We start from the raw sequence: 26609 nt of genomic DNA on the forward strand, positions 1-26609 counted from the left end.
GTAATACTTGGAAATGAGCATTAGCAAAACGTCTATATGAATGTCACAGCCTCATTGAAGCACTTACTTGTAATGGAAAAAATATAAGTGCACACTTAAAAAAACTAAACTATTCTTATTTGTCTTCATCATATAAATTTTCGTAAAGTAAAAATGCAGTAAAACGAATATGATGATGCAATGTCTGATTTCTTTTTTAAAACAGGCAGAATGAAATTGAATGGGACAAAGGTTGAATGAGTAATCACTAAGATTCAATAAATTTGCTTCAAAAGTTACTTTTTAGAGTCAACAGTGCCTTTAATCATCCACATAACTTGACAGTATTTTGGTTCTTTAAAGTAAAGCCACATAGTTTAGTTCTTTATGTTTCTAAACCAGGTCTTTTTTGAAAAAAAATTAGTCAGTAATGAATCAATCTCCTGATACAAAAGTATATTTGTTTTGTTTACAAATTCGCATATTTTCAAATGCATATAAATTAATAAGTTCAGAAATTCCCGACATTGAACGTAGTAGTGGGTCGCATGGATTAGTTTTGCGTGCCGTATGTTGGGCACTACTGTTTTAGAGCATTAAAAATTCCTCTTTTTCTGTATTCTATCGCCTGACTTAAGATCTTTATTTTCAAAACATTCAACAAATTAAGATAAACTCTGATAAATTTAATAATAAAGTCCTTACGAGTGATGGAATCGAACTTGCATGCAATTGAATTGCTTTTTTTTGAGTGGGCATGGCAAAACTAAGAATGTGAAATTTTGCTACTACAGAATATGAAACATAAGTATTGAAAATAACAGAAAATTCAAAATAAGTGATGTCCAGGCAGTAAAATCACATCGCAAAAAATGGCAAACAACTGCTGCAGAAGTGGATGTAAAGGGATTTCAAAATTCAGATTTGATTTTTGGAACGTTCAATTTTCCACTTTTAATAGCTTTTATATGCTATACTGTTAGATCACTCAAGATTTCAAATGCTCCTTTAGCTACTGTTCCTTTCTCTTGGTCCAGGACATTTTTCCATGACTTGAAATAAATTTCCATGACTTTCAATGAACATTTCAATTTTCCATAACTTTTCCAGGTCTGAAATTTTGTAATTTTTTTTCCATGACTTTCCAGGATTTCCATGACACGTACGAACCCTGATAAATCTGGCACTTTAATTTCTTAGAGCTTTATCAAGCATATTTTGCTTTTAGTTTATTTTATAGTTCCATTCTGAAGTGACTGAAAGGGCAAATCTTTGTTGAAAAAAAGGTTCTGTACTGCACACAACAAAATTTAAACATGCATATAACAGGATAAAAAAAGGATATATCATCACCTTGGAATGTTGCTAACGAAAACTTCGTCTTTGGCTAAAAGCTTTTGGTGGAGCAAGTGAATTCTATATAAAAGTACAGCAGTAGACAAAAATAACAGGACGAGACTGCAATTAAAAAATTAATAATTATAAATTAGTCTATACAATTATGCAAATGTTTCATTTCTGAGTTGAAAAATAAAGGCACTACACACAAATTAAAATATTGTTAAATTAAAAAAGTATTGTTATTGCTAATTATGAAAAGACAAATGAAATTTCAAATTATAACTCAAAGAGTTATTGTCATGATTGTTATTGTAGTAACATTTTTTTTTTTTGAAAAACCTATTATATATTTAAATAATGCTTAACTATTATATATTTAAATAATGCTTGATTACTACTTCTATTTCCACTGAATTTAGCAATAATGAAATTGCTAGTGAGTACTGGAGAAATCAACTAATACAGATTTATCAAAATAAAAAGCAGCCCACAACCGTCTGTTTTGTGATGTTTCAATGATTAATGCAGTATGAAAAATAATATGATTCAATAAACCTTACGATGTATTGAAAGGTTAATTATTATAGTGAGAAGAAAATTGATGATAGATCCGTTTATTTCAGAAACCAGCTAAGCGTCAAACATTTAAAAAACATTTTTACCGTTATATGAAAAAAAATTCGAAAAGGATTACAATATTTTAAACTGAAAATGAGAAAAAGTTAGTTTTTTTTTCTTTATAAAAGCTCTGTAATTTCCATTGAATTATTTAATATGATGTATAAATGTTTTCCTAAAAGTTAGAAAGTTATACGCTTGACTGATTTCTGAAAAAAAAAATCAATTTTATTATATTAAAATAGGTACAAATATGAAATTACTTACAGAAACGTGGAAAACATAAATATTAGTGATATACGTGAAAGCCTGAAAAGAGAAAGTAAAATATTTAGGACTAAAATATTTTATGAATCTAAAAGGTGCAAAATTCAATTAATGAGATAACATTGTTTCTGTGTTTAAAAATCATAAATATATTTTAAACATATGAAGCACAACGTCTTAATTACAGTTTAATGTTTTTGTACACTAAATTTCAACAAAAAATCTATATTTAACTTCAACTCTCGTCTAAAAAAGTAGTGTTAAAATTTGTTACGCAAATAACACTTACTGAGAGAGCTCTTTAACCATATCCTCAACTTTATAAACATAACCTACAAAGAAAAAGTAATAATTTCAGAAACATAAATACATTATACAAAATTCACTAAGCAAGATTTTTAATCCTACAATCATGAATTGTTGAAAATATTTCGAATATCAAACTGATCGAAACAGATTTCTAGTAAACTAATGGATTCATTCATTATGCAAGTAGTGATACCCGCACAGCTTTGCCTGTAGTAGAAAATTAAAACGTCATTTGGTTCGCCTGTATATTTACTTTTAATGGATGATGAATTTCTCGCCAATTTGCTATGTTCATTTGCTCGCCCGTGTTACGGTTCCACGTTATGATAATTTGGTAATTTACTCGGTAAAATGTTCTTAAAATTGGAATAGAAAAGGAACCAAATCGAATTTTTGAAAAATCGCTTTGAGGTACACACCCCCATGCTATAAACTAATTTTGTGCTAAATTTCATGAAAATCGGCCGAACGGTCTAGGCGCGTCGCAGAGATCCAGATAGAGAGACTTTCAGCTTTATTATTAGTAAAGATAAAAATCTATTAACTGTGATTCAAATTTAATCCTTTAATTTGGCAAATAAAATTTATTTAAAACATAATTATTGAGTTGTAAATAAAGGAGATAAAATCACTTAACACTTCGCTCAACTTATTTTTCCACTACCCAAAAGAACAGGGAACTGTATGTTGGCTGCACTGCAATGTGCTTATCATCGCAGGGAAACTAGTATTCCTAGGAATCTTCATGCAGCAAATTTATTCGACGCCCTCGCCTGTACATGTATTTCCAGCACGGAGTACTCGAATTGCGCCTATCCACTGAATCAAAACCTTTTGCTGATTGCTTAAAGTAAAAAAATATGATTTTTTATGTCATGTGCGAATCCGAACTTTACACTTCCATAATTAGTCCAATTTCAGTATAAAATTTTCATAATCTTCTTTTTCAAGAAATATTTCAAAAGACTTCTTCGGCTACACAATTTGTTGAATTTAGTGTGTATGGATGGTTGTTAGTATATGTCATTTGAGTGATTTTGCCCCATTCTGGCTTGTTTACTTCACTATTGGACAGTATTAGATAAAAATCATCTGGTGCCCTCGGTGTTTACCAGGTTTCGAAAATATGATGATATTTTCGAAATCCGATATTTTCGAAAATATCCGATATTTTGATGTATCTTACCACTATTATATATGCGAAAGTTTGTATGTATGGATGTTTGTTACTCTTTCACGCAAAAACTACTGAACGGATTTTGATGAAACTTTACAATAATATAGCTTATGCATCAGAATAACATATAGGGTAGTTTTCGTCCCGTTATGAGGGGCAAAACCCCCTTAGGGGGGGCAATAAAACACAATTTTCGTATAAATTCTCTAATATGGGAATGAAAAAATACTTGCACATATTTACTTTATATGTCTATGGAAAGCTCTGATTTTTCTGCTGAAGATGGCACCTGTTCGAAATTTCTAAGTAGAATAAAAAACGAGTTATGAGCTTTTTAGTTCCATGTTCGAAGGCTTTCCTCAACTCAATACAGTATTTAGTGTATCATCTCAACTCCCTGTCGATAACGACAATTGTTGTATTGTTGGCTATCTTTGCTTTTCGTGACTGTTCAAGGCTTTTCTCAAGTCAAATCTTGAAGTAAGGTTTTTGCACAAGATTGGCAAATAATACATGGATTTGGCTGTTTATTTTCTATTTTGATGCAACTTTGAGGCAATTGATGCGGTTTCTTTTATTTATTTGTGTTGACTGGGTATTTAAATCGATCAGCAGGAATCTAGCCAAACTTTTTTTGTGGAATCATTTCAATACCTAAGGCGTTTGGCAATTTTTTCAACTGTCGCTGTTTGCGAAGCTAAAGAGTACGCAATACTGTTTCTCGGTTTTCACCATGTAACCAAATATCGCCATTTCTATAATATTTCTTTCTTTAAATTTGTTAACACGTAAAATAATTCGCCAACTAAATCAAGCAAATTCATAAACAGCACAAAAACTTCTATTAATTTGTCTTTGCGCACAATTTCAAACAATTGCCAAATTTTTACTATTTATTGGAAACACATCGGGTGGCAACATTTTATAATCACCAGAAGTATCTCAGTATTTGGCGACACTATCTTTTCGATGAAAATTAGTAACACACAGTTTTTCAAAGTAGGGAGGGGGAGCCTCATATACGATTAATGCAAATTTAAAAACATTTTAAATCACAGTAAGGGATTACGGGCGGCTACGTTTTTTAAAAGTTTGTACTTCAATAGCAATATAGAGAAGGTTTTAGAGTATGTTCGAAAAAAAAGGATAAAACTTTTTAAACAAGTGAAGTTTAATTTCATATTTTGGAAATTCCTCAAATTTGTAAATGCTTAAGTATTGTTTTTTCGTTTCTAAAAGAGTACTATTTTGTTCTTCATACTTATTGCCATTTTACTTTTATGGGTTAGGAAGAAGCTCCGTTTTTGATCACGTCAAAGCGGTGTGTTTTAAGTTATTTCAATTACAGCAGAGAACGAAAAAAAGTAGCGATTGTTTCTCATAATTATTTCAGACCCCGGCAACGCCGGGTATTTTTGCTAGTATTGGATATTTTGATATCTATCTGATATTTTCAATCAGCACAAACTCAAGTCTTCAAAATAGTAAATGAATCCTCAAATCACTCTTTATTTTCTTAAACGTTGTTATTACAATATGTAGACTTAAAATTAACGCTTCTTTCATTATTTATATCTAATATTTCATTTAAAGTTTTTATCAATGTTAATGTAGTTCAATTAGTATTAGCTGTTGTACTCATTTTTCTTCAATTAGCCGCTTTTACACAGGTATATGATTCAGAAATAAAAAATATGCTTTAGTCAGTGCGCAATCATAAGACATTTTCTTTCTTCTTTTTTTTTTGACCAACATGTAATATTTAATGAGAGGCTTTTAATATGAATTAAAATTGTTACATTACTAATTATTTTATGAATATAAAATAAGAGGAATATATTATTACTTTGCTGTATTAATGATGTATTAATACACCATAAAAATATAATGCATAACTTTTTGTTATGTTTAATAATAAATGAACAATATTACCATGATTAATATAATTTTTGTATTGAAAATACCGTAGTTGAGAAAAAATATCAAAATATCATGATATTTTCAAAATAAATATCGGATACATATATATCATGATATATCGACTGATATATATCGGCGAACCCGGGTGTTTACTAACCCAAAAAATTGAAAGTATTCTAAATACATTTTGATTTCAAATCCTGATATCATAAAACTTCAGATGATAAAGTATTAGTTACATAACTACTCTTTGGGCATACGAAAAAGGTTTCAAGTAAAATAAAACAGGTATTTTTACAAAAAAGTACGTTATAGGAACTTTCTGGCTCTAAATTTGATTTCAACAGGTCAAAAAGTACCCGAAAGCCATTTAAACTGCGGAGACAGCAATTTCATTGCAAACCAATGTTATTTATTAGTAAATATTTGAAATATTGCATTTGATAGATTGTACTGAGTCCGGGGCGATAGTAATTTAGATATAACCGCAAAACTTGGGATGTTCTGAATGTGAAGTAGGGAAACAAAAAAAAAAAAAAAAAACTTTCCTCAAACTTTGTATTTTAGCTTAAATTAACAGATCCAACCTCGCATCTGAACAATTACAAGGAATCTAATCTTTAGAACAAATTTGAATAAGAATCAGAAGAAAACAAAGTTAACCTTTTAGTCAATTCCCTTTTGTCAGAATCTAGTGATCTATAACTAAAGCAGGAAGACTTCTCGATCTTTGAAGCTTTTTTGTTTTATGTAGTGAAAATAAATTCGGAAAAGTCCTTAACTTCAGTATTGAAACCTGTGCAAGTTGACCACTCTCGGTGCACTACTTTTAGTGGTCAGCTTATAGAGGTTGAATTAAATGATATAGATCTAATTCAGTGCCTGAAAATAATGGTCAACTTAGACAGGTGGTAACTTAGAAAGGTGGTCAACTTTACAGGTTTTACTGTACTTACTAAAAATTTAAAAAAAAATTAAAACGTCAATTTTGAAAACTCATTTTTACGGAACTTTTTTTTTGAATTGGAAGTAGAACATTACGATGGAAGTTCAATTACTTTCTTACAAAAAAAAAATTGTTCTTCGTTCGTGGAATGATAACTGCGGGAATGGTAGCTGGAAAGTGCTATTCGGGTCGGATTTTGTTGCAAATTTGCAAAATTTTTGAAGATCAGATTTTCTTGAAATTTACAAAAGTAAGGCGAAAGGGTAAGAAATCAGAACGAAATCATAACAAAAGCTATTCGGGGGGGGGGGGGTTAAATCACACTGTGCATAAAAAAACTTACCTTTGAAATAATCTAGCTTGCATCGCGATGGTAAGGGCTTTGACGGAGCTGGAGATTTTATGAAAGTGGGCGGCATCTCCCCCATCCGTCCGAGGGCCTCCACTTCCGGCGTGGCAGCAGGGTCCGATGCGGATGCCGGCATCTCATCGGTCAACAGGTGGCTGGAGAGGCCGCTGCTCACTGAGGAATCTTCGTCCGCCAACTTGTGTGAAGAAGATAGTTTAAGTTTTATAAAGTTCAATGAATTATTAAGGCATGCATAATAATAATAGACTAATCTGGGTTCACACGCCTCAGGGAGTTTTAAAACTTCCTCAATTTTAGAGAAAAATTAATTTTTACTAGGAAAAAGCACGCCGATGAAAAGGAAAACAACGTTTTCTCGTATGTTTTCGAAATCAAAATGCGTCGATGTCTTCACTGCAGTAAATTATCAGTGCAGCGAATACCAATACAGCGAAACTACCCTAAACAAAATTAATATTCAATCTCGTTTTAATTGCAATTACATTGCTTGAATTATGTTACAACGTAATTCCCGTTACAACCAACAAAACCTGAGGTCCTTTGAAATAATTGTAACGGGATTTTATTCGTTTGTGTTTTTATTTTGTGGAAGAAGACTAATTTTCTTATTAGTGCTCTGGTTTCTGTGCTTTTCAGACAAGAATCTGGGAGTTGAATGCTTTGTATTGCAAACCTGCATTTATCGACTTGTTTGCTCGGCAGCATATACCTTTCAAACATTACTTACATTTTTTAAGAACAAACTTCGCTAAATTCGGGGTTTTATAGCCAAATACACTCGGCAGGATTTTATGTAATATTGAGAGCACACCTGGAAAACTCAGGGAGATTTTTTTTTTTTTTTTTTGAAATGTATATATATGAGTATAATCCCTGAAATGAAGTTGCAACCATAACTCAAATTTAAAGTACCTAAATAGTAGTACTTTTAGAACTAATAGTAAGTAATTTAGGAGAAATGGACAATAAGTTCGGAAAAGTAATTGATCACTGGCAAAAAATAAATTGCGGCGAGATAAAATAATAGCTTGTCGATTGTTCTATCACCTGATGTGCGAAATACTTCATAGCAAAGTAATTTAATTTAATCAGCAACCTGTATACACTTAGTTTAAAAAAAGCCGTGCTGTACTATTGATGTTGAGATCGGTGATGTAAATACCAATGTCAATGTTGCTGAATCTACAACTGCTGAAAATGAGATGGTCTTGTTTACATAACGAACACCAAAGAAAGCGATAACAGATATTCTTTGTTTGAATAAGCAGTATGTATTGAACAGGTACGTACACCACATTATATCCAGGGAATGACCACATTTCAGAACTCTTTTTCGAATTTGGTTGTTTCCTTCAGTCAAAACTACTACTTTTAGTTATTGAAGTTAATTGAATAAGCAAAAAAAAAAAAGAAAAAAGAGAAAGAGCCAGAAAAGTCTTATTTTCCCCCAATAGTCACTTTCTAGTTTTTTTTTCCTTGTGTTTGATTTTTGAAATAAGATGTGATCTTTATGACGTCAGAAGTGATGTACTTTGGTGTGCTATTCCATTGGCGCACTGAATCTTTACGCATTGTTAAAAAAAAAAGGTTGCCATCAAACAGTAATATTAACAATAAAATTAATAGAAATGATGATGAAAATTTTGAATGAATTCTATTCTGAAGCAAACATGAAATTCATTAATATTACTGAGCTATAATGTTTTCATTATCGTTAATATTTTTATTATAGCAACATTTTGGCTTTATCCAATGCCAAAATGTTGTGCTCTGCACTGATGGCGTCAGTGAATGGCATTTCATCTCTTGTGATGCCATAAGCAGAAGCGTAAAAAATGAAAGTGACTGATTAAACATTTTTAAAAAATACTATTGTCAAAGTATTTAAAAAATGGTTAAAACCAATATTTTTAAGCATGCTCTTTCGGAAAAAACCTTTTAAAATTTCGGAAACAACCCAATTTGCATAAAATTGTTTTGAAATGATTTATAAGGCAGTCCCTAGCTATTGTAAGACTGCAATTGCTTTTAGTTCTAAAAATTTCAAGTGTAACAATTTTCATTCAGTTAATATTAAACAGACATATTAATTCAAGATTTGTGTACCAAAGTCAACAAGACATGTTTGACCTTGCAAAGAAAATGACACAACTCAAAGTTTTGAAAAAACGTACTAACTATTGATTCAATATCTAAATTTAGTTCTTCTTTTCTAAATTTAGCACAAAACTCGCAAAAAGTTAGCTCACACACCTGGTGCATGGTGGTGTAAGAACAATATAATCAATAGTGACATATCATTAAAATTTCATAATTTAGAAAAAAACCTTGATTTTTAAGTATGCCATTAATATAAACAACAAACCAGTAAACACCATGTCATAATTATTTAGCTGGTATTGTTAATATTCGAGATGAAATCGCTTAAAACGACAATTGCGTAAATCCTTGATTTTCTCTAATGCCTTTTTCTTTTTTGAACCGAGTTATTTCCTTGCCGGGGTGCAGTGTGAGCTATGTAAGAAGCAATAAAATCTGTACATACCAGCATTATTGCAGGCGAAACTTCACTGTCGCTGTCGTCCGGTAGGCCCAATCCCTGTGAAAACAATGCTCGATGAGGACTATTCACTGCTATATCACCAAACATCATGCAGATAAGTATGAGTGGAAATATGCTTTTATTTATAGCGCAAGATTAAATGTTACCTCATTTATCAGAATTATCAACACAAAATTGTATCAGACTGGTGATAAAAGATGAATAACTTTCCCACTTCTAGGAAATCATGGTTTTGTTCGAAAGTATTCAAAGTTAGTTCCATTAACCCTTTCACGGGTCATTTCTCGTATGGTAAGTAATATTCCAAAGGTTATGAAAGGGTTTGAATGAAAGAAGAAACTTGCGTTACGAAAATATGTTACTAAATACTAAAAGGTGCCTATTTATATTTTAGGTTTGACATACTAACAGGATATTTATATCTTATTCTTGAGTTGAATGTTTTATTAGTGAGAATATAATGAAACTAATATCAAGCATGTACCATGATGCTGATTAAAATGATTGCATATACAAGAAAATTTCCTTCGTTTAATTTTATGTAAAATACATCTCAAACTTTGAAATGCACATGTATTTCTCTTTTTTTCCCCCCCAAATGAATCTTTTTGAAAAGGGGTTGGGGAGATAAAAGTTAGAGCAAAATGCACGCTTTTTTTTTTTGGTATACAAAGAGTTAATTTTTTCCTAAGCACTCAAAGACCGCTTAATGCCTTCTTTGCAAGGTGGACAACGTTCCGCCTATTTATTCAAAACCATTCGTCAAACAAATGTTTCTGTTTGTGTCACTATATCTTCTGCCGAAAAAAGGTCGGTAGTTAGGGGTTACATTACTCCATATAGAGTCCGAATGAAAAGTTAAAAATTAAAATAAAAACAACAACCCTATTTAAATAGGTTTACTAGTTCAATAAACTCAACAAATTAGATACAGAAAACAAATGAAAAATAATTTTATGTTAATAATACAGCTTTTCTGTAATGTTTTTCATTGACTAAACGAAGCAAATCAAAATTCCGCAACCTGGTCAAAACGAATGATAGCTAATTACGGTAATATTCGCCAACATTGATAATAAAATCATTTTAGCAAAGGTATTATTTTTATTCTTAAAATTTTTAATTTTTCAAAAAGAAAATTATCTATTTGAATTCTTTTGTACGCAAAAAGGAAATAATCGATTGGCAAATTTTGCAACCAGATAGTAGAATAAGTACACAGAAGTGAAATCGTATAAGAGACAAAAGGAGCGTTAATCCATAAAATTTATAATCTTAATTAAGCTTAATTTGAAGAATATTAGAACACTAGCGGTACCTGCACGGCTTTGCCCGCAATAGAAAATTAAAAGGTCATTTGGTTCGCCTGTATATTAACAAATAACGGATGATGAATTTCTCGCCAATTGGCTATGTTCATTTGCTCTCCCATTCCACGTCACGATAATTTCGTAATTTACTCGTTCATCTTATGATAATTTTGCTCCGGAAAATGTTCTTAAAATTCAAATAGAAAAAGAACAAAATCAAATTTTCGAAAAATCGTTTCGAGGTGCACACCCTATGCCACAAACTAACTTTGTGCCAAATTTCATGAAAATCGGCCGAATGGACTAGGCGCTATGCGCGTCACAGAAATCCAGACATCCTCTAGACAGAGACTTTCAGCTTTATTATTACTAAAGATAAAGATTTTTAAAAAATTAATGGATTAATAAATCTTTATTAATCCATAATTTTTGACTGGAACTGGAACTTAATTGCAGCATGTGAGTGACGATGAAAAACTGTCAGCAAATTTTTCTATCGCCACCGACAGCTTGTAAAACAATCTTTACGGCCGAGTTATGCATACTGCAGTGAAACATGCTTGCTGCGGAAGGAAGATTTATGCACGGCATCTTTATATCAACAATGTTTTTCTTCTATTTTTTTCCTTTCTTGTCTCAAATTTTACCAACACCCGACACACAAAGGAAGGGGGGTTATAAGTTTGACGTGTATGTGTCATTCTAGCACCTAAACAGATACACCGATTTTGAAGGGAAAAAAAATGTTCGAAAGGAGAGTTGATCGAGAGTGTTCTTAGCTGGGTTGTGTCTTCAGATGACATTAATTAATGAATGTATTAATTAAGAACCTCTAAAAAGATTTTCGCGATTTTTGCAGTGAAAAACATATTTAAAAAAATTAAAAATTTAGTACCAAAATAAAGAATTTTTTTTTCTACGTCTGATAGAATATGTTTGGAACTTCCATGTTGTATAGAATTCGAATTATAACTTTTTAAGCAGATTTTAAATACGGATAAGCCTTTATTCACACGATCGGTAACCGAATTCATTGTTAGCCGACAAGGACAAGGAAAGAAAACGCAAAGATTTAAAATGTTTATCTGCTGCCAATTTATATTTGTTAACAAATAAAATACTTGTAATTGATTTTTAATAGTATCAGGCTTTTGGAAGGATTTTGATACTTTCCTCTTGATTCTACATTTGCGACTGAGTCGTTTTTTTTTTTTTTTTTTTTTTGGAATTTTTAATTTTAGTTTCTTGTGGTAAATTCAAACTCATATTAACTCATGTTATTGCTGTGCTTAGTAACAACACATAATTGTTTTAAACAAACTGCATGTGTCCAAACATCGTTTATTTCTACCTGAAAAGGTTTAAGCAACTTTTTTTAAAAAAATTTGCCGAATTTTTAGATTTGTGGGCGGGGACAAAGGGAGAGGGGGGGGGGGGTCATGATCAGTGTCACGCCGTCGCTATGTGCAAGGTCGTGCGGCGCTAAGTCAAAAAAGCGCCGAGCTCTACCGATCAAAAATGCTCCAAATGGGAGGGGGGGGGGGCTTTATCGGAAAAATAAAATTGAACTTGTTTATTATATCTAATGGTGGCGGTGAAATTATACCTCTCATTGAAACAAACAACCTCGTCTCTCTAAAAAGAAAAACTGAAAGCATGTGATGCTAATTAATGCATGCAATAGCATTTTTCTACTTAAAGTGAAGCCGTGAATGCTATTTCGGTATGTTTACTGGGTGAGTCTGAACTCTTAGGAGAAACTTTGATGCTTGTTATAGGGGAGGATAAAGCGAGAATCATGAGGAGTAATTACAAATACAAATGTGACGACCAGCCACAGGCCCTGGGCTCAGCTAGGCTGCTCATAGTCAGTCCCCAATGAAGATCAATGGCCCTATTAAAGCTCCCTTGCTCATTACCACCTCTTCCGGTAAGCTATTCCAAGTGCCCACAACCCTACTAAAGAAGAAATTTTCCCTAATTTTTAGGTTAGCCTGAGATTTGAATAACTTAAAACAATGACCCCTCGTCCTGCTTTCCGTGTAAAAATTTACCCCGTTTACATCGTTTGTTTTAACCCGTTTGTTGTTACCCGTTTACATTTTGATAAATTTAAACAACTGAATCACGTCCTCTCTAACTCTCCTTTGCTCCATGTTATTTATATTAAGCCTATTAAGTATGGTATAATCTAAATTTGAAAGTCCCCTTACCAGTCTAGTTACCCCTTCTTTGATGAAACCTTTCCAATACAGAAATATCTTTCCTGAGATAAGGAAACCAAAACTGAATAGCATACTCCAAATGAGGTCTTACTAAACTCCTATGTAAAGCCAGAAGAACTTTTTTAGATTGGTTTGAAATACATAGATCTATTGATAAACTCAAGAATTCTGTTGGCTTTGTTTCTTGCAGTGCTGCACTGTTGACTAAACTTAAAATGCTGATTTATTAAGATACTCAGATCAATAATATTTTCTACTTGATTAATGACCGAACCCTGTAAATGATAACTCCTACGCTTATTTCCATGATCTAAGTGTAGCACTTGGCATTTCCCTACATTAACTGCCATACTCCACCTATCTGCCCACTTATGATCTAAATCCCCTTGAAGCTGTTTTACTTGTTCCTCATTTTCCACAATCCCCATAACTTTTGCATCACAAGCAAACCCATTAATGTTTCCAGAAATATTTTCATGAATGTCATTCATAAAAGTAATAAACAAAAGAAGCCACAAAACTGAGGAACCCCGCGTAAAACATCTCTCTATTTAGAAGGATTCCCCCTCACAACTATTCTTTGTTTCCTTCCAGTCAGCCAATTCCTAACCCAAAGTAGAGTTTTTCCTCCTTACCCCAAAGACTAGGGGGTAAATGGAAGCAGTGATTTATTTCTCCATGAGGTTGATGTTAGTAAATTATCGCAATAGAATATACAATCAGTTTAGAAGCTTAAGAAATTTTATACCAACAATCCTCAATAAACTACCCATCCTTTGCTTGCGATCAGCTGGGTTCTCCAAAGGTAATTTGAAATAATTTAAAAAGAAACGAACTGATGTGTGCATCACATGACTTCCTTTTACTCCAATTTAATGTCATTTCCCCGTTACTGGCAATTTTAATGTGATTCAATAGTTTACTCTCTAAATATCACCAATAGGGGCCAAATCGAAACACATTTTTTAAAAAAATCGCCAAATTTGTCGCCAAGTTGGTGACAAAACTTGGCGGATAAAAGACTGGCGATATATCGCCAAGTGTCCGCCAAATTATAATACCACTTGAGTTTACATCGAAATTAACAATGATTTCCCCCCCCCCCAAAAAAAAGGGGCAAAAGATCCTTTTAAAAACACCCGAATGCAACCGAAAGGGGAGGTGCAACTTTCTTGGACATACCGTTCTTGAGTTATGCGACATACATACGTACATACAGACTTCACGAGAAAATTCGTTTTAAATAACTCGGGAATCGTCATTATGGATATTTCGAATGTCTATACGTTCTTAGGCACTGATCCAAGTGTGGTCGAGTCGAAAAAAAACTCAATATTCATTCGGGTGTGAGTAAAATGGAAATAAAGGTCGATTTTTGAGTGAAAATTTTTTCGCGAATACAATACTTCCTTTTTTGGAAGTAAAAAACCGTGAAAAAAAAATGCGCTAAATTTATGTAAAATGCACACAAAAAGTAATTCCTATCGAAATTGAACTTTTAAAAAATAGGATGAATGACATAATTAGTTACTTCTATTTGTCTCAGAATACAGTATTTGTGAGGTAAATGGAAACACCTACATTTACATCAAAAATAGCAGATAAAGTGATCATAACTGAAATGCTTTAAATAATCCTTCAATTGACAAATAAAACTAGTTGAAACCGGTTACATTGCATTTGTAGACCAGCTAGAGAGGAAAACTAGAGAGGATCACTTAATTTTAGAAAACAACTTTTTTCATAATGTCATCTTTAAACAATGCTAAATCTACACAATAGGGTAGTTTTCCTCAGTCAAAAGTACCACTTTTAGTCACTAAAATTGATAGAGTGAGAAAAAAAAAAAACATGAAACGAGGAAAAATTATTTTCAAAGCGTTTAATTTTTAATTAATTTTAAATGTCCGATTTTTCAAATAAGGCATGGTCTTTATGACGTCACCAGTGATGAAATTTGGCACGCTGCTCCACTGGAGTGCTGGATGCTTACGCTTGCTGTCTACCGCGTTTCCAGATTATGATAATTAAGAAGCGAATTAAATAATTGCGCTCTACGCTTGCTATCAACCATATCGTTGCCAGTACATGTGAGTAAAGAAGAAAATTAAATTCATATATCGCTCTGCGCTAATGGCATTTCATCACTTGTGATGTGATGGGCAGATGCGTCGAAAATGTAATTGAATCTGCGCACCGATTAAAATAATTGTTAAAAAATATTAAACTTTGCCAAATACTATGATTTTAAACATGCTCTTTCAGAAAAAATACTTTTAAAATTTTGGAAGAGGATTTTTTTCCCATTAATCCCAACTGACCATACTTGTAATACGTTACTTATATATTATGTGTATATGTTTCAAAATAGTCCAAGCATATTTCAACAGAATTTGATTCAAGTTCTCCAGTCAAACTTGGCCACCATACAAAACTCGAAATAGCTAAGAGAGCAAGAATTAATTTCCCAACCTCGCATTTTTTGTTTAACATGCTATCACGTCACCAACTAACCGTCGTCGCCACTAGTTACTACAACAGCTACATAATCAATAATCCATTATAGGGAGCAAAGAATCAAGTTGAATGTCAAAAAAAAAAAACTAAAGCGATTTTTTTTTATATCAACAAGTCCGCAGTTTTTGCACTTAAGGTGCCTTCTTTTACGGGATACAGTTTCTAATTTAACGTTTGAAAGCAAAAAAGTATCTCGCGAAAAAAGTTCTACGGAAAGTCAAACAGTATTTCAAGAAATATACTTTCATTTTTAAAGTGAGTTATTACATTAACGCATATGCAGTATGCACGAGCAGATTACATTCCCCTTTAAAGCAATATATCTACTGCCGAGTTACGCATACTGCAGTGAAGCACGCTTGCAGCGGAATAAACAGTTGTACATTGTATTTTCCATTACTTTCAATGCTTCCCTTTAATAATTGAATGTAAATCGACAATTTAATACAGATTTAGGTGAAAGTATTCAAAAATAGTAAATACTCGTATATAGACAAAGAGCAAAGTCCTAAGACAAAATGACAAAATACTCCTTTTAATAATAGAGTGAAAAAAGACAGATCTCACGTTAATTTTTTCTAACATAGCAAACGATATATATATATATATATATATATATATATATATATATATATATATATATATATTTTTTTTTTGAATGGGGTTGTTTTCTTCAGTCAAAAGTAGTACTTTTTGTCACTGAAATTGATAGAATATGCAAAAAACATGGACCCAGAAAATACTTTCATTTTCCCAACAGTTATTTTTTAATTATTTTTTTAAAATGTCCGATTTTTGAAACAAGGCGAGGTCTTGATGACGTCGCAAATGATGCACTTTGCCGCATCCTTCTACCGCGATTCCACGTTATGATAATCAAGAAGCGAATTAAATTTGCGCTCTACGCTTGCTAACAACCATATCGTTGCCAATTCACTTGAGTAAAGATGCGAATTAAATATTTTGCTCTGTGAGTGGCAACACAGAATAGCATTTCGTCATTTGTGATGTCATCGGACAGAAGCATAAACATTAAAAGCGTGCCGATTTAAGTTTTTTTTTAAGTATTAATCTTAAACAAATTATTTAAAAAATGGTCAGATCCTATGTTTTTAAGCATGCTCTTTCAGAAAAAAAAAAAAATACTTTTAAAATTTTAGAAACGACCCCATTCGGAAATATAATAAAACCACTCGTTAGTAATGTCTCCGAAGTTAAAAGTTCTTTCGAAACTTGTCATGCGTATATACTTCTAAGTATACTGACTAGAAATTTTGTGATGATGAATTTGTTATGATAGAATCAGACAACCAATGAGCACACCTGCAAAATGAAGGTGTGTCGATAAACTTAAGATGACTAATGAAAATAATTATTAAAAGTCGTTAGTACCTAAGAGTTAAAAACATCTTCTCCAGAATTTGGTAAGAAAAACGACTCTGTCAGAAAATTGCTTTAATTAAAGGTTATCATATGATTTTTTTTTAATACGCCAACCAGATATTTCATTGAATCCCTAATGTTATGTTTTACAGAGACTTATATATAACATATTAATTTAAATCCTAAAAGGTATGGTGCAACTAAATCATGGGTATGACTAAATCACGGAAAATTAACTTCTCGAATAAGCATCCGTACCTTTTAACTTAGTGAACAAATGCATCTTCAGGTTTTGTCAGCGCGTCGCGCATGAGCAATAACGTAATGGTACCACTGTTGGGTGAGATTAAGCACTAGTCTTAAAAATTCTTTGTCACACATTAGAAAAACATACGGTTACCCCCCCCCCCCAATAATATATCCATTCACAATTTTAATACCTTTTGAGTCTCTAGAATAATCTTACAGACGTGGTTTACACTAACCACGTAAAGGACAGATTTTGTGAAATAATCCTTTAAAGTCATAAATATTTTAAAACATTCTCCCTTCAGAACCAATCCAATTTCAGTTTAAAACCCAATTAAAACGTAAAGACTCAAAGGTGGAACGTACTCCTTTATTTATTTACAAAATGTGAACACTTACCGGGTCCGTAGATTGGATCCATGTCTGTTGTATGATTCTAAATGCTGAATCCCTAGACAGCATAGATCCGAACACGTACTGAAAAGAGAAAAAATAAACTTGTCAGACAATTTCAAAAAAAAAAAAATCGTAATATTTGTCATTTTAACACTTTTAATTGTTAAACAAGCGTTGCGTTTCTAATTGTTAATGTCATCACAAGCTTTTTAAGCTGTGCCTTTATTTGTTACTAGAAAGTCGCCCGTCAACGTATGTCGGGTGAAAATTGTTTCTACATTTGAACGAAGCCATTGCCTGTTTGGTGATATTTTGATAGTTGCAACTTAAACCCTAACTCCAGTGGATTAACCCTATAATCCAGTAGATAGCGTTAATTGTTTTCATTTATTCATTCCCCTGAAATGACTATCTTACCAATAAAACAGTTAAGTTTCCGGACTGAGTTCAGCCCTGTCACAATAAAACCTTTCCCTGCATCTTAAACATTACCAAAACATATTATCGAATTATCATGCCGTGTCGTGACATTTATTGTTGAAACTCGCGGGTAACTTGATCATTGGCTATTATTTATGGGTCATTCTTCAAAAAGTGTTACTTTTCTGTCACACGCCTTTTACAGTAAAAACTTTAAGGAACAATTCATTTAACAATGATTTTTAATTTCATCAAAAATATATCTATTCAAACCTGGCAACAATTTTTTAATAATAATTTTTATTTTAGTATGTTTTTGGTTCACAACATGTGAATTCTCGCCCCCGTAGCATGTCACACACCTTGTGTGACTGTTTATGTTGCTTAATAACTTGTTTAATTAAAAGTATATACTTATTCATTTTTTATTCTTTTCACAACTGTCTCAAATACTAATTGTTTAAGTATATTAAGTTTTTTAACCTTATGTTTTAGTTCGTTTTAGAAGGACAAGGAGTCATGTCACACAATAAATTCTCGCCTCCGTTACCTAAACACAAAATGCCATTCCTCATTAACACGTGGCAGACATGACATCACATTTTATTTTCCATGATACAAGGGAGTCCCCTTGCTTATTTTCAGCCATAGTTAAAGTTGTGAGATTTTTGTCGAAAAACAAGAAGATAGATTTTGCTTTAAAAACGTAGTGTGGTTATTCTGACTTCTCACCTCCGTGAACTTGAATTTCAGGGATGTAAATTAATGTACGAAAAGAAGTGAACATGTTTTCATATGCTTAACATGTGCAGATTATAGCAACGAAGAAACAAAAGTTTTCCATGAAAAATGTATTTATTAGGACTATATTAATGGAAAGATCCTCACCTCCGTGACGGACTTTATCAATGTCATTGTTTCTAAGGTGAAAATAACTGATGGAGGGGAACTAGATCAATAATAGGCATTCTAGTAAAATTATAAATTGCCAGTATACCCTAAAATTCACTAAATACTATTTTTTAACATACATTTGAAACTTCTAATTAAGCCGCACTTTAATTAAGAGAGCTTAATGTTATGTACCCACTAATCATTAAAATAGTTGATAGTCTGCACAATTAACAAAATTACTACTTTGATATTAAATTGGCCTCGATTTTTAAATATTAAGTTTTTTTTCTTTTTTTTTATTTCCGTGAACAAGGCATTTTTTATTTATTTTTTTTATTTATGAGTAAAATAATTGGAACTTAGCTGGGCCATTGTTTATGGTTACTTCCAGTAAGTAACGCTTTCATGTAAGAATGAAAAAAAAAAGAAGAAAAAAAAGGAAAGGTTTCGAAATTGAAGAATATTTGCTTTCAAAAGTTACGTTTTCTGGAGAATGACCCTTATACTGTCCAACCACGAATTGCATGGAATTTTCAAATGTCCAGATAAGATGAATCTGTGTGAATAAGGGGGAAAAGTGAAATTTTGATGCGCACATTCCACTCATTTGAATGAGACTCTGCTTCTGTAAAAGCTGACATCGGAAAAAAAAATAGATTGGTCCATTTCCGGCTATAAAACGGATGTTCGTCTTTCCATACAATCCGTGGTATGAGGTTGATGAAGTTTAGATTTCGAAAGTGAAGTCATAAATTGGCGACCATTTGGTGGCAACTTGTCGGCGTTGAAAAAGAGATGCCAAACTCAGAGTCTGTTTAATAATATTGACAATATTTGCGGTAGTTCCAGATCATGTTAAATCATTTTAGCGGTTATTATTAACAATTTGTTTAACTGTCTTTTATGGGCTAGTTGTAGCTAAATTATGAATAGTTTAAATTATAGTTTAACATTTTCTTCTATCATTCTTTCAAGGTTTTTGCAATTATTTGTTATAAGAATGTTATTCCCAAAGTAGTAGCATCTGCTATGGATTTCCGTTTTTCGATACAGCTTTCTACTGTGTGTTTCATAGTTCATTACTAATGCAAGTGGAATAAAAAAAGAGTTAATATAAAAAGTCCATTGGAACAATAGGAATTTAGAATAATAGTTTCTTACCCGCGTACATGAGTACACAAACGCATTCCTTTCCCACAAGGAAAGATGATGGATTAAAGTACTAATTTACATGAAGTTTTGAAAAAGAATGTTCCACGGTTTTTCTAATAGAATAATTCAAAGATACATATAAATAATCCAAACTGCGGCACTTGAAATCAAATTTTTTCAGCTCTGAGAAAATCACCGCCATAGAAACTTTCAAAATTTGCTCCAGATGAGCCCAAACTTAAAAAAATATTTCGACTTAATTATTTCGCTTCTTTAAAGGAATTTAACCACTAAATTGACTCATTTAAATTGCTACACATTAATTGAAATTTATTTACTGCTGATTATTCCGGTAGGATACAAACTGCACCATTCCTGGAGGAAACAGCTCTCTGCCCAATCTTCCAGTCACCCATGGAAAATAATATGCCACATCTACTTTGTAACACTTATTATAATTCGTGACTAAATGATCGTTGAACATTCAAATACTAAATCGGTGCTTGTGGCGTTAAGATTCGGAAAGCTATTCGAGTTAAATTCAAATCGGCTAACTCGAATACAATAGACGAGCGTTTCCCAAACTTTTTTAACCAGCAGACTGGCAAAACCTTTTTAAAAACAATCCTCGAACCGGTGAGTTTTATTAAAAAATTATTTATTTATTGCAAAATTCAATAGAACTTTCGACTCGTGACCCATTAAAAAGGTGACAAAAAAGCTGGCGTACCGGGGAGGTTTCTTCAAGATTTTATTATTATTATTATTTTTATTTTACGAATAATCAATAAAGAAAGACATGCATAAAATTTTACTTGGCTTTAAAGAGCTCACAAAAATATTTAAATGCAAAAATAAGTAAATATTGTAAAAATTCTGCAAAAATAAATTAACACTTGAGAAAAATCAGAGAAAAATTTAAAAAATAATCAAATTCACGTAAAAAATGTCATATATGATTTTATCAATATGTTTCTTTTTTCTGAGTAAGGAAATCATTTTAACGTAGATGAGCAAAAATTTCTTAGGACGGGTCAAATTTTTCTGCGGACCGGTACCGGTCCGCCGGACCACTGGTTGAGAATCACTGCACTAGACGAGAATAGAAACACCTCTCTAAACAGGAAAATGAGGTCATAGATCTAGTGGATCCAAGCATGCATGTCCGAGGTGATAGAAAGAGCTGTTAAATTAGACACGTTGGATTTAAGGAAATAAACGCCGGAAAGCGGAAATAATTTGCAGTCTTGCGGAAATTTGACTCGACAATCTGAAAAAACTTATCTAAAATAGTTTCTTGCATTACAACATTAAAAAGATGTAATAAAATAAACAACTTTATTGACTTTTCTTTATGACTGCTTATTACGCACTTTTTACCTACAACGTAAGTAAGGCAACATTTGCTTCTAGGTGCAAAAGTTTTTTGCGTATTTTTGAAAACTTATTCGCTATTTCCTTTTTAAATGACTGGTGACACGTTTTTTTTTGAAGTACGAGTGCGGAACTTCTTTAATCCGAGCTAATTAAGACCGGGAGGAGTTCGAACTGTTAAGTGGTTCGGATTACAGAGCATATTGTGAAACCTCGATTTTACGTGTCTCACGGGACTGGGTTTAAAAAACGTAAAATGTAGAAAACTAAAGTACTGGAAGCACTTATTTACAATTCGGAAAAAATTAACATAATTAGAATACGGAAAAACGGCGACCTGATAGAAAAAACGTGAAATCTGGGGAAAACGTAGATTCGGGGGACATAAAGATGGGGTTTCACTGTATTATGCTTTTCTAATGTCCTGTTCATAACAACAGCTAGAACGTGGCTACAATGGATCATACTTGTTACAGAAAAGAGAGAATGGCTTTGCAGCGTAAACTATTGTTTATTTAATAATAGTAAAGATAGAATATAAACAGTATTACAGTGAAAAATTACTTTAAAAAAAAAATATTTGCAGAGCATGTATTTCACATCGGCGGCTTTCGAATTAGTGGACGTTTGAGTTATAGGGTTCGAATTGAAGTGTTCGAGTGTATTTGGATTGACAGTTCGTCAGTTTACAAACTCCATACTTCCTATTTAGGAAGTGGGCAACCTTTCTGGAGTTTAAGAACCCTTTTTTCTAGGTGTAGGCAATTTTTTCTTTATTTATTTTTTAAAGCCTAATCTTACATAGATGATGTTCGAAAACATGTAATAGTCATCAACTGTGATACATGTCTTTATTGGGAAAGTAAAACACTTATTTAATGTATAGCTACATAACTAAATAAAATAATAAAAGTTTAGTTTCACTGGGTTACATAGATTTTCTTATTCGACAGGAAAAATCATTTCTAATTTAATGTTTAAAAGCAAAACTTTTTTACGAAAACCAAACATTGTTTCAGTAATTGACTTCTTTTTAAAGCGAGTTATTACATCAACGCATATGCACCAGCAGATTACTTGCTCCTTTAAAACAATCTCTACTGCCGAGTTACGCATACTGCAGTGAAGCACGCTTGCAGCGGAATAAGCAGTTGTACATTGTATTTTCCATTACTTTCATTGCGTCCCCTTATTAATTTAATGTAAATCGACAATCTAGTATAGATTTAGGTGAAAGTACTCAAAAATAGTAAATATGTGTACAAAGCTCAAAGTTCGAAGATTAGATTTTCCTGATATTAGGTGAAAAAGACAGATTTCAAGTTTTTTCTTTCTTTCTAATATTGAGAACGATATTTTTTTTTTTTTTGTGATGTAGAATTAGGAAATTTAATAAAACCACTCGTTAATAATATCACTCAAACTAGAATGTTTTTCAAAATCTGGCATGCATATACCCTTTAAATTTACAGTTGAAACTTTTTAATGATGAATTGTTATGATAAAATGGGATAGCCGATTGGCAAATTGAAGATGTGTCATTAAACTATAACGCAAGTATAACTCGTATAACTCTACTGAGCTGCCGGTTGCCACCCCTGAACTATTTCAATTGCAAACAAATCTAGGAGACAGCGTTCAGATTGTTTCTCAAATAAATAAATGAATAATAACTAATAAATAAAGCAGTGGCGTCACTACAGGGGGGGGGGCGGTCCACCCCGGGTGTCATCCGTCTGGAGGGTAACACTCAAAGTCGAATTGCAAGTTTCTGAAAAATATAAAGCTAAAAGGCATTTTTAAGGCTACAAATTTAAACATTCTTCGGGGGGATAACCCCCAGAACCATCTCTCTTTCACCCTACATCATGGGGTGAATACCATACTAAGGATTAGGTTCATATTGTCAGTACTTAGATTGAAAATTGTATGATTTTCATGCTTACATAGAACCCTAGAAACAGAGAAAGGGGGTAGGTTATAAGGAACTAAGTTAAATTTGATACAAAGAATGCTAAGTAATACCATGTCTTGAACTTTGTTTGGCAATTTAGCTTACTAAGTGCAATTTCTAACTTAATTTGTATAAATAATAACACATTATGTATATTTTTGGTTTCCTATTTTATTTTTTTAAAGCAGATTTTGAAGCAATTTCTTTAAAAAATAGAAACATTAGAGGAGCCAGTCATTTGCTTGGAGGGAGGAAGGAGCAACTATTTCTCCAATTGCAATTTAGCCATTTGAACTATCAATCGTATTGCTAAAACGCCCATATCAAAGCGACATCATTAAAATTAACACGTACTCTCAAAAAATTCAAGCACGGGATCTGAGCTATTATCTTTAAAATTTCTTAGATTAACAGAAAGTGCACTTAGTACATTATTTAACTCATTAGTTTGTATCGGAAAATGACATCACGTTCTCTGAACATCGCTTATTGTTTTAAGCTTTCATTTCATGAAGAATTTTCCGCATGCAATAATAATTTTTTGCTTCATTTTACTCACTTACTAATTCATTTTTATTCCCCAGCACATGTAGCAGGGTGAGAAATGTAGGTCCGAAGTGAGAGACAAAAGCAATGGTAAAAGTAGCAGTGGAAAAAAGCACAGCAAGAACTGTTACCATTGTCCCCCCCCCCCCCTCAGCATATCCTCATCCCCTCCTCATTAATAAAAAGAAAAAAAAACACGTTTTTCAATTAATGTCTTTTCTAGTTTTTTTTCAACTAATAATTCAGTTTTAAAGTGTCCACATAACAGTGTTACAAAATAGTGTTTTACAAAAAAAAAAGTTCTCTTTCTCCACCCACACACACATGCATACACACATTTCGTGTCTTTTTCTTCACTTTATATAAATCACACATTAAAATTATTTTAAAAGAAAACTGTATATAAATTAACAGTCAAGTCATTACTTCTCATACCACTTTCAGTATTTACATTTAAACCAGTTTACTGAGCTGTATATATATCCTACATTTTATCCAATTCAAAACTACTACTTTAGTTATGCATGAACGTTCAAATATAGAATATGAGTAAATCTAACCAACGTTCCACATGAAAAACATCGAAGATATAGGACACAATTTAAAAACTACGTTCACCCTAATTCCCTAGGAGAAAGAGAAGGAAACATCTTTTAGAAACTAGAATAGAAAGTAATAAAAAATTAATGTTGGTCACTCAGTGCAGATATTTGATGAATACAGGAAACATTCCTCGCAATAAAAATCAGCCAGCAACCTAATTTTATCTACAATCGGTTCTTCTGGGTTAATAACTAAACAAAACACGTTCTGGAAGACAAATCGACTGCAGTAAGCCGCGTACACTTATTCTAGTCACGTCCTTGTGTAGAAGCGTGAGAAACCCTACAGTGCGAAGTGCCTGGACAAAACGTCTGGGTAGATTTTAAGTAGTAGGACAAATAGGTCTTTCTGTGGAAATGTATTGTATTTGTGTTAATAAATAGAGCCAGGGTTAAATGCACTAAAAATCATGAAAATATGCGTGTATTATATCCACTAAGATGCCTAAAATATGCATTTAAAATACATAAAATATGCCCTAAAAACTTTTAAAAAAAATTGCTAAAAAATGCAGGGTGAATGACTAGTTATGGGCTGGTTTTTGGTTTTTAAAAATTTGTATACAAATGTTGCAGTTCTAGTTCCTGGAAAAACTAACTCTAACGTGGTCAGAGCTTAGAAATTGCACTTTTTATAGCTGTGATATTTTCAATAATTTTTAATTATGATTCATTTATATTTTTCAAAAAAAAAAAAAAAAAGAATACATTGGTTTTATCAGTTCTTCACCCACTCGCTTAGTTATGGTCTCATTAAAAACTAGTAATGGACATGCTTGCTGAATTTAATTATTTTCAGGAAATACACAAAAAACGTATTCGACAATACTGAAACATTTACTTACAATATAATACAATATAGTATCTTGACTTTCCAATTCGAGCAATACAGTCGACTCTCGCTACAACGCGATTCAACTTACGCGAAATGGGTATAACGCGAGTTTTTCACGAGTAACGAATTTTAGAGCAAACGCGAACTCCTCGTCCACAACAAGAATTTATTTGGAAGGATGTATGGGCTTCGTTATTGACTACTGAATATTGATTTCATGAATGTTATTGCATCCCTTGAGCATCACTGACAGCGAAAGTTCTTACGTTAAACTTGTGTATGCATCGTGTTGTTAATGCATCAAATAATCATTCAGCATTTTTCACAAGACTGAGACTAAGCACAGTAGGCCTTGTCCCCCATGGGTTGTCGTGCCACTGGGTTTGGTGTTTGACCTTTCATTAATTTTTTTTCATTCTAAATATTAAAATTGATGAAATACAATGGCCCTTTAGATGGCTGTTTCGTCTAAAGTTTGTGAAGATGGAGAGAAAAAGAAAGTTTCGGACAAAACAAAAGTTTAAGATTCTTGATATGCTTAAATAACGACAAAACGTCGATGGTAGCAGGAAAATAAGTACTCGTATGAGTGAACCTTCCATACATACCATTTAAAATACCATTCAAAACAAAAAGATATCCGTAAAAATTCAGAACTTAGTTTCAACATTGAAGCTTGCAGAGTTAAGGCAAATTCAATATTATGAAAATGAAAGCTGCTCTTGTATTGTGAATTAAGGAGATCAGAAAGAGGGGATGTTGCCATAAATGGAAACGTTATAAAAGAATAGGTGAAGCAATCGTATTTGAAAAAGTATTAGATAAGAAGAACGTTTTGATCATGGAGCATAAATAATCATCTGCGGTTTTTAACTCATAAATATTATTAACTGTATCTACTATACAGTACTATTATAGTGCAGCACTTTATTATTGCTTTACACTGTGCGTACCGTTTTGTTTTATTTTGTCTTCCCTCCCATCGATCATTCATTTTGTGCATCTTGAAGTATTTTATGTTGAATAAAACAGCTTTTTTCATTTTTTTTAAATGCAGTAAAAATTCAGTTCTTTATGTTAGAAACTAATGTATTGTTGAGGAATGCTTTAAAGCAGTTTGAGGGGTATTTACAAATGTCTAAAAGAATTTGACATGTTTCTAAAAACATTGTAAACATTTTTCCACAACGCGAAATTTCGACTTACGCGAGGAGTCTTGGAACCCATCCCTCGCGTAAGTGGGGACTCGACTGTATTAAAAT

The 26609-nt window shown here is 32.3% G+C and overlaps 1 protein-coding gene across 3 annotated transcripts in view; it reads right to left on the reverse strand.

Annotated features, from left to right (window-relative positions):
• LOC129219709 (GRAM domain-containing protein 2B-like) overlaps positions 1 to 26609 on the reverse strand; it is a 138235-nt gene that overhangs the window by 7631 nt on the left and 103995 nt on the right. For all 3 annotated transcript variants that reach the window (XM_054853994.1, XM_054853995.1, XM_054853996.1), the window contains exons 5-10: positions 17574 to 17651; positions 9473 to 9526; positions 6901 to 7102; positions 2495 to 2537; positions 2206 to 2247; positions 1333 to 1437 (exon numbers count right to left, since the gene is read on the reverse strand). In XM_054853994.1, coding sequence (XP_054709969.1) covers positions 1333 to 1437; positions 2206 to 2247; positions 2495 to 2537; positions 6901 to 7102; positions 9473 to 9526; positions 17574 to 17651 — 524 coding nt within the window. The remainder of the gene's footprint in view (positions 1 to 1332; positions 1438 to 2205; positions 2248 to 2494; positions 2538 to 6900; positions 7103 to 9472; positions 9527 to 17573; positions 17652 to 26609) is intronic.

The sequence above is a fragment of the Uloborus diversus genome, chromosome 4 (assembly GCF_026930045.1).
Source record: "Uloborus diversus isolate 005 chromosome 4, Udiv.v.3.1, whole genome shotgun sequence".
Lineage (NCBI taxonomy): Eukaryota > Metazoa > Arthropoda > Arachnida > Araneae > Uloboridae > Uloborus > Uloborus diversus.